This window comes from Octodon degus, unplaced genomic scaffold, assembly GCF_000260255.1.
Source record: "Octodon degus isolate 3935 unplaced genomic scaffold, OctDeg1.0 scaffold00334, whole genome shotgun sequence".
NCBI classification, from domain to species: domain Eukaryota; kingdom Metazoa; phylum Chordata; class Mammalia; order Rodentia; family Octodontidae; genus Octodon; species Octodon degus.
This window is the reverse complement of record NW_004524910.1, coordinates 917,641-927,101: the sequence shown is the minus strand read 5'-3', so window position 1 is coordinate 927,101 and position 9,461 is coordinate 917,641. Positions and strand designations below refer to the sequence as shown.

At 42.5% G+C, this 9,461-nt stretch overlaps 1 protein-coding gene across 1 annotated transcript in view; it reads right to left on the bottom strand.

The window, feature by feature from the left end:
- The window catches only part of Olfml1 (olfactomedin like 1), a gene marked incomplete at its 5' end in the record, with an annotated part of 34,819 nt that overhangs the window by 24,013 nt on the left and 1,345 nt on the right, over positions 1–9,461 (bottom strand). Inside the window, one exon of the mRNA XM_023708137.1 lies at positions 5,643–5,931. Coding sequence (XP_023563905.1) covers positions 5,643–5,931 — 289 coding nt within the window. The remainder of the gene's footprint in view (positions 1–5,642; positions 5,932–9,461) is intronic.

The following is a 9,461-nucleotide window of genomic DNA, read 5'->3' as shown; positions in this document are numbered from 1 at the left end:
AAATAAATAAATAAATAAATAAAAAACAAACTAATAGCCCTTGGGCATGGGCTCACGGTAGGTTTCTTTTGGCTTCCAGTGGGTTGGTTGATTGGTTGTTTTTTTTTTTGTTTGTTTTTTGTTTATTCTGTTTGTTTTATTTTTAATGGATTTGAATACAGGGCATGCACATTTATCTACCTAAGTGGATTCCAGAGGAATTTAAATGCACAGCAATAGACTTCTTTGAAACATGAGCTAGCAAAAGGTATCAATTATTAAGTCCAACAGAATGAGGGTTACTTGGGGTGACTTGCATGCACCCTTGCAGTAAAAGGAGCTGGACAGGAAACAAAATGAAATCTGCTCTAATGGCTTGTTTTGACTGTCTTGAGAATTGTTTCTTCAAAAACTATTTACAAGTTAAAGAAGTTGGGGCCAGGGAGATGGCTCAGTAGGATAAGCGCTTGACTGGCAAACGCAAGGATCTGAGTTTAATCCCCGGTTCTGCCAAAAAAAAAAAAAAAAAGTTAAAGAAGTTAATACTGGATAAATTCTCAGTCTGGCTGTCTGAGGCCATGTGTCTTGGCATACATTGGCAAATGCAAGGCAAAAGTTTGCTAGCAATGAGTTTTAGTATCAAAAACTCAAAATGATTTTTTTTTCTGTATTTTAGCGAAGAGTCTACAGGGTGTTCAGGGTCTCACTACTGGATAACACTTGTAGTGATCGGCCTGTTTACAGCCTCTCAAAAGCTGGGATTTCAGACACGTGCCACCACATTCAGTCTCAATTGCTTTGCCATATCAGCACACCCCAGGGGCAGGGCCAGCACAGCAGGCCCGGGGATCGAACCCCCAGCCCCTGCACCTGCTTGCAGATGCTTTAATCCACTGAGCTATTTGGTCGGCCCTTCAAAATGATTTTTAAGTTTCAGTTAGATTGTAGCTTTCCCTTACTTGATTTCTAAATTGTGTATGAGTGTGAAAGAGGGTTAGGGAAGGAGGAAAGAGGGTGAGAAAGAGAAAGCTAAGATTCTAAGAATTTTACTTAACCCCATAATCCTAATACATCTCTTGAGAACTGAGGTCCTCTCACGGACCTTATCTGGGGATCATCTCAAAATAAAGGATAAAGACTTGAAAGCAGCTTTATAAGGAATGGCTTAATTATAGAAGCAGCCTATCTTTTTCCTTATGCCCAGTCTGACCCTTGGTAGTTGCTAGGGAAATATCCCTAGGCAAAAGGAGAACCATTTTATTATTTTTTATTGAGAAATAAATATGAATGAGATAGTTTCACAGCTGATTAATAGGACAGTTTTGATAATCAATACATTGTCCATTGTTATCTTCTTAGTGGTTATCCACAGTACAAGAAGCAGACAGGATATTCTGTCCAAACACTGTCAGTACACCTCTTTCTTCTCAGGAGAACCATTTTGACTAAGATGTCTTACAATTCCTTGGAAGTCTCCTGAGACTCAATGAAGCTGCATCACTGACTCCTGAGCTCTTCCAAAAACAGGAGCCCTGAGATCTGACCCCAGGCAGCCCTTCCCTAGTCTATAATCCCAAAATGTTTGTCTCCTTCAAGGTGTTGACCAGAGTCTTCAGGGTTTTAAGGTAAGCACAGACCGTGATTAGTCTATTCCTGGAAAGCCAAGGTTAGAAGATAAGAACATTGAGCACTTCCCGGAAGAAGGGCTTCTGGTAAAATTAGAAGCAGTCTGAGGATTACTGACAGGATTCTAACATGGCCGCCACCCAGCCACAGGGCCTATGTAAATGCCTTCCCTGAGGTGTGGCCAGTAGCTGGATGTAAGAGAGCACAGCACTGTGATTGTGTTATATTATAAGACAAAGGTGAGGGCTTAAAAGGCATAACTGAGGTATTAAATAAGTTGGATTTAAATAAAAAGGATTATTATAGGTAGGCCTGACATAGTAAGACAAAAACTCCTGAAAGAGGCACTAGGTACTTATAGAGGAGAAGCCCTCTCCTCTCAGCCTTGAAGCAGCAGCTGTCACACTGCAAGTTGCCTGTAGAGAGGGAAGCCTGGGGACTCCACAGCCTCAGGCACAGAACTTTAAGCAGAAGTGCCAACTAAACTGAGCACGAACTCCCAAGCCACAGAAATGCTGAGATTATAAATCTGTATTGTTTTAAGCTGCTAAATCTGCACTGGTTTGCTGTATAGCTAGCATTAGAATGCTGAGGTAGGCATAGTTACTAATAAATGCAGCCACAAAAAGTACGACGGCAGGGGTTGGCACAGCATATAGAATATGAAACAAAACAGAGTAGAAAAATAAATTGGCTAAGTGCCTGCTTAGACAAGCCTAGGTACCAGGGTTCGATCCCTGGCACCATGTGCCATGCCAGCCCCACCCCTGGACATGCTGAGCCGGCCAAAGAGTCAGGGTGTGTTGGCACACGCCTGTAATCCCAGTGCTGGGGAGGCTGAAAACAGGAAGCTCACTAGGAGTCCAAGCTGCATAGTGAGATCCTGTACCAAATACATTAAATAAACAAACAAAGAAAGAAAAGAAAAATAAATTGGTATTCTGAAGTCCAGCTGTGGACAGACAACTCCTGAAAAGAATATGTATGTAAAGGGTGACCAAATAGCCCAGCGGATTAAAGCACCTGCAAGCAGGCACAGGGGCCAGGGTTCGCCCAGATCAAGCCCCTGGCCCCAAAGTGTGGGCCCCACCCCCGGGAGCACTGAGATGGTGACTGAGACTGGGCGTGGTTTAGAGCATCTGTAATCTCAGCTCTTAAGAGGCTGTCAACAGGCAGATCACTATGAGTCTGATCTAGTAGTGAGACCTTGAACACCTTGTAGATCCTGGCCTAAAATAAAAAATAAAATGAAATAAAAAAAGAAACATATATTCTACACAAAAGTCTAATATGATACCTGTTGTGTTTCAGGAAGCCCTAGATGGCAGCAGGAAGCAGGGTGGGGTGGGGAGGTGGGGTGGAGAGGGTGCTAGCACAGGACATTCCAAAGTCCTGCTCACCCTCTGTCCTGCTGTGTCACACAGGGCCATAAGTGTTGGCTGAGTCATAAATGAACACATCATAAGATGAGAGCTCCAGGGGCAGCATCTGTGGAAGCAACAATTTCAGAGAGGTTGAGAGAGGTTCATTCACCCGAGTTGAGGGAAGAGATGTTTAAGACCTCCAAGGTCTGAGAGGTGGGGCAGTGGGTAGGAAAGGAACAAGCATAGCCTTCAGTGCCTGGGTATCTGCTGAGCTCTAGCTGAAGTGAAAAGTGGCAACCTGCAGGCCTGGGGGCTGAGGGCACCCAGGGAATAGCAGCACCTCAGGGATTCAGCTTAACCTCGCCCTTCTGGCTGGGGAACCTATGTGTCCCCTAGTGTGAAAGTTCAGGCACCTTAGCATCTCATCCTCCCCAAGGACATTTTTAAATTAGGGATCACACCCATGCCCTGTGCATACTATGTAAGTGCTCGGTCACCCTAGTGCTGCGCTACACCCTAGTTCCCCGATCAGCTGTGTAGGAATCCTCTGTTCATCCTTGGTCGGCTGACACTCTCTTTTCTCCTTTTCCTTCCTTTCCTCTGTTCTTATCCTTAGCTGCTTCTCTTTTAGAGAGCAGTTCCTCTCAGGATAACAGGGTCGAGAAGCACTAATCACTTAACTTGACAGACTGCTTTCATAGTACAGATAAAATACCCCTCTCTTTTTTTCTAACTCAAGGTAAAAAGGTTCTTTTTCCATTAAAGCCCATCTACTCCCTCTGCCTGTGCTGATAATTCCTTCATCCATCCATTCATTTATTTTTTTTCCCCTTAGTTCTTCCCTGACAACTATTTATTCAAACTTGGGCACCATTCTAACCATTGGAGACATAATGGAGATGAAGTTGAGAGTCCAGCCTCTCAAACAGCTGACATTATAGATCAAGAGGCAGAAAATAAGTGGTGAACAAGTAAACTAGCTTTTCTCATTGTTTTAAGGTGCTAGGATTTATGTCCCCCCAAAGTTCATGTTTTGGAAACATAATCCCCAAAGTCATATATTAATGATATCTGAAGGTAGTGCCTTTGGGAAGTAATTAAGAATTAGATGACATCCTATAGGGGATTTCCCATGAGTACATTAGTGGCTTTATAATAAGAGCCCCCCCCCCAATTGGTTTACTTTGCTTCATCATGTAATAAATGTTATGATGCAGCAAGATGACCCTTGCCAGATGTCAACCTTGGACTTTCCTATGTGTAAATTATGAGCTAAATAAACCTCAATTTTTTAAGTAAATTACCCAGTCTCTAGCATTTACTATAATAACAGAAAATGGAGTAGGACATTAGTGCCCCCCCCCAAAAAAATTGAGTAATAGAGCTTTCCAAACTTCTCAGGTTTTCTCTCTTAATATATTTTATATCAACCATGCAATGACCTAGCCTAAAACTTGGGAAATATCCTGCCACTAGTTCTTTAAATTATGAGTTATCAAACCATGAGGATTCCAACAATGACTCTCAAATCCCCCCCCCCCCCATGACACTTAATTCCAATTCTGTTCCTTACCTAAATTAGTATAGTATTCTTGTACCTGGTCTTTCCTGTCTGTTCTGTCTTCTTTCATATTATACCTCTGTTTAGAAAAATCTGATGGCTTTGTACAGTTTTTCCAGCCAGCCATCTGGGCCCTGATGAACTCTTCAATTCAATTTTCCTACACTTGTGTGGCCTATACAGCTCTCACTCAGACATATTTGCAGGCCTACACAATAGAATGCTGCCTAACCTTTGCCTTTCTGTGCTGAGTCTGTACCTCAGAGGCCCTCTGCTTGCTATTTTCTAATTCCTTTGCTCAGGTCAAGCATTACTTCATTTAGCAAGACCTTTCTTTTCATAATAACCCTTGGAGTTTATAAAACAATTACATTCAGCAGATACATAAAGCCCCTAGTACAATAATAGTCCTCAGTTATTGCCTTCTTTCCCTGGTGGAGTTCCTTGAATTTGGGGCAGATATAATCTGCATATAAATAAAGTGTTCCTAGTAGTAGTGAAACCATTTCAGAATGCAGACTCTGAGGGAGAGACATGTCTCCCTCTTTTTTTTTTTTTTTAATGAAATGGACTCTCGTTCAGGAAAATGGTCTCATTTGTGTGTTTATCGCTTGATACTTTTATTACAATTTGAGCTGCTAGACGTTATTCTTAATGGCCTGGGAGTGGTTCTGATGGACCACAAGACTGGAGACAAATTCCCTGGATATCACCATCCCAGAAAAACACAGTAATAATCACCGCACTTCCCACCTCTGAGGGTCAGCGGCCGCCCATTCTGGTTTTCACTGGGAGCCACACTCTATTTTCTGAGCGCTGGGTAAAGAAGCCAATCTCCCACTTCCCAGGAAGATCTCAGAGCTCCAAACCAAGAGCTATCAGGAGACCTCCCAGGCTGATGTCTGACTTTGTAGCCCTGACTTTATGGAGTCTTCAGAAACTCACTGTGAGAGGAAGAGCGACTGGACCCCGCTTCTCCACGCAGGGTTCTCGCCCAGCGCATGCTCACTGAAGCGCACATCCGGGTCCTCTCTCATTGCTCGCTCACACTCCCTGGCTGCCCCAAGAGTGCAACAGTCCCTAGCAGGGTTGGTAAGGGACGCAGTTCTTACTTGCATTCAGCAGACTTCGGATCTTCTTCTCTTCCTCAGCTGCTTGAAGAAGCTTCTCCGCCAGCGTCTTCTCCTCTGACTCCAGGCATATGTCAGCCTCTCGAAGGTATTCCAGGTAGTCGATCTCCCGCTGGGCTCGCTCCACTCGCAGTGCCAGGTTGTTCACTGCACTCTTGTACTCACTTGTGTAGGTGTGGCATCGCCCCACCATAACAGATATGTTTTTTGAGAATTCTCGGAAGTCTTGAAGGTATGCTCTTGTTGCTTCGGTACATTTTGCCAGTCCTTGCTTCAGTCAAAAAATAATTTTACCAAGTTATTGTCAGTTATTTAAATTATCTAAGTAATAAAATCAGCTATCATTCATAGAAAAAGATTAGAAAACTACAAATAATCATAAAGGGAATGGGCTGGAGAGTTAGCTCAGTAGAATAAGCGTTTGCCTGGGAAGCGCAAGGTCCTGAGTTTAATCCCCGGTATTGGAAAAAAAAAAAAAAATCATAAAGGGGAAAGTAAAAATCACTCATAGTCTTAAATTCAATATTTAATTTTACATATAAATTTTAAAAACTTCCCATCTATTTAGGTTTAGGTTTTCCTTTTTTGGCCAGCTCAGCCTGCCCTGAGGGTGGGGCTGGAGCACCATGTGGTGCTGGGGATTGAACCGTGGTCCTCTGAGCCTTCCTAAGCTTGCCTACACAGATGCTTTACACCACTGAGCTCCCCCCTCTATTTAGTAATAATCCCCCCCCCTCCCCACCAGGGATTGAACTCAGGACCCTGCGCTTGCCAGGCAAGCGCTTATTCTACTGAGCTATCTCCCTGGCCCTGAATAATAATTCTTTTTATGTGCTTTCTTTTAGGAGTGGGGATGCAACTCTACCTATTTATCTATCTATGTATCTATTTCTTATATATTTGGTACAGGGTCATCTCACTCTGCAGCTCGGACTCATACTGTTTCAGCCTCCCCAGCACTGGGATTTACAGTCACGCACCACCACGCCCGATTTCGCTGGAGGCTTGGCCTGCCAGGAGTGGGGCCAGCACGGCATGTGGTGCCCGGTTCTTGTGTTTGCCAAGCAGGTGTTTAGACCACTGAGCTATCCTTTCAGCCTTGGGGATGCAACCTTGGGATGGAATCTTGTATTCTCATGAATTAAGTTCTGGGTTTCATCACTAGCACTACAAAAAATAAGTAAAATAAAATGAAATTTATTATATGCATGTTTTGTAATGTATTTTTGTAACTGACTCTTTTTTTTTTTTTTTTTTTTTGTGGTACCGGGTATTGAACTCAAGACCTTGCATTTATTAGGCAGGCGCTTATGCCCTGGTCCCTTATAATGTATTTTTAACTTGCTGCTACCTTGTCAGCATATTTTAATGCCAATACCCATGCCATAAGCTTTGATACTAATAGATTTTTGTTTGTTTGTCTGTTTTTTTGTTTTGTTTTGTTAGTACCAGTGATCAAACTTAGTACCTTGTGCTTCCCAGACAGGTGCTTATGCCGCTGAGCTCTCCCCAACTCTAGCTTCTTTTTAACCTTAAAGGAATATTAGCCAGGTGGTCATGGTAGCACACACCTGTAAACCCAGCACTCTGGGAGGGTGAGGCAGAAGAATCTAAATTGAATCCTGACCTGGACAACATAGCAACTTTGGGGCGCCTGTCTCAAAACAAAACAAAACAAAACAAAACAAAACAAAACAAAACAAAACAAAACAAAACACCATATTTTTAAATACAACCCTCTATACCTTTTTTTACAAATGATGTTTGATATATGTTTACATTCTGCATTGGCTATACCAAGTCAATTAACATTGTTACTCGCATAGTAGTTCCGTGTGGTAAGAAGAATTAAAACTTACAGTCTTAACAACTCATATATACAATATATTGTTACCAGCTGAAATCACTATGAGTACAACAGAGCACTGGAACTTATTCTAAGTGGAAGATTGTGTCCTTAGACCAACCTCTCCCAGTTGGCCCTACCCCTCAGACTTTGATAAGCACCATTCTACCCTATTTCTATAAGTTCAACATTTTAGATTCCAGATATAAGTGAAATCACTCAATTTTTCTCTTTCTGTGTCTGGTTTATTTCATGTAACATAATATTCAATAAATTCATCTGTGGTGTAAGGAATGGCTGTCTTTAAGGTTGAATGGCTTTCCATTTGTATATGTAGACTCTTATATGTATATATTTGTTTGCCCACTTTTATCATAATTTTTTTTTTATGTATTTAGTACAGGGTCTACAGGGTTTCACTACACAGATCGGACTCATAGTGATTCTCCTGTTTTCAGCCTCCCAAGCACTGTGATTACAGGCGTGTGCCACCACGCTCAGTCTCAGTCACTGTCTCAATGTGCCCCATGAGTGGGGCGGGCCCGGCACACTGGGGACTGAACCCTGGTCCCTGCGTCCACCTAAGCAGGCATTTTAATCCACTGAGCTATCAGGACAGCCCTTATAATTTTAATAAAACAGTGCATTTCCTTGAATTGTTAACCCATTTATTTATTCTGTTGGATTGCAGTGGATTGACATTTATTTATAGTAGCTTTCAATTTTTTTTTGTCATTCAAATAATGCTAAGAAAATAATCTTTGTATTTACATTTTCATGTACTTAACTGGCTGTTTTCTTAGAAGAGATTTCCAGAAGCAGATTTCCCCCAGCACTTGGCCCAGGGCCTAGCATATAGTAATACTCAACAAATATTTGCAGAATCAAAGAATATATGAATGGAAATGGGCTTGCTGAGCCAAAAAGTATGAGCGGTTAAAGCTCATCCGGCAATTTCCCAGAATGCTTTTCACAAGGGTACATATCTGTGCTCCCAACAGAAATACTATGTGTAAAAGGCTTCATTTGCAGGGGAAAGAGATTGAGGCAGAGAGATAACACAAGAAGTAGAGACAGAAAAAGGGAAACAGGGAGAGAGAGAGACAGAAAGGGGAAAGTTCTCTAAACTTGTATGTGTTTTGTTTTGCTTTTCTTACCCCTTTGTCCCACCTTTCCCTGGGTGGGAATTGTATCATTTGGTTGTTAGGAGTGTGGTTTGCTCTGCAGTGCCTGCCATGTGGGACTAGGCTCCAAGGCCACGGGAAGACCGGTGTGGGAAGATCTGCATAGATCACACCACTTGTATGATCGAAGTATCAAAGTATTGGTATGTCAGCTATATCTTTGTGTGCAGACAAACTCAGAGAAATAGAGAACAGTCTATAGGGATTTGGGTTGACTTTAATGCCAGTACAAGTCGGTGCATAATTCTTGGAGTCTTAAAAAGGTGAGATTGAGGGGGAGGTCTCTGGGGAAAGGACAAGTAAAGAAGCAGCCAGCGATAACTTGCCTGAGAACATCTCCTCTCTAGGCCGCTTCAGGCTCTATCTGCTGACTGGACGATGTTAAGAAATGCACTCAGGGTGCTCTGCTGAGTTATTCTACCCTGATGGGATTAGATGATGAAATAATTTGTACTTGAAGATTTTTCCAGAAAATAAATGTTGGAGACTAAAGTGTCTTTGAAAGAAGATAAGTAGTATCAATTTAATTTGTATAGAAGCAAGATATTCGCCAGGTGCCATGGCAAATGCCTGTCCTCTGAACACTCTGGGAGACTGAAACAGGAAGATTAGGTGTTTGGGCCCACCCTTGGTAAATCAGAGATTTAGTCAGACCCTGTCTCAATAAGCAAATAGGGCTAGGACTGCAGCTCAGTGCAGGTGTGTTGGGGCCAACCCATGGCACATGTGGGCAACAGTGATGGGGGCAAGGCGTTCAATGTGAAATAGTGG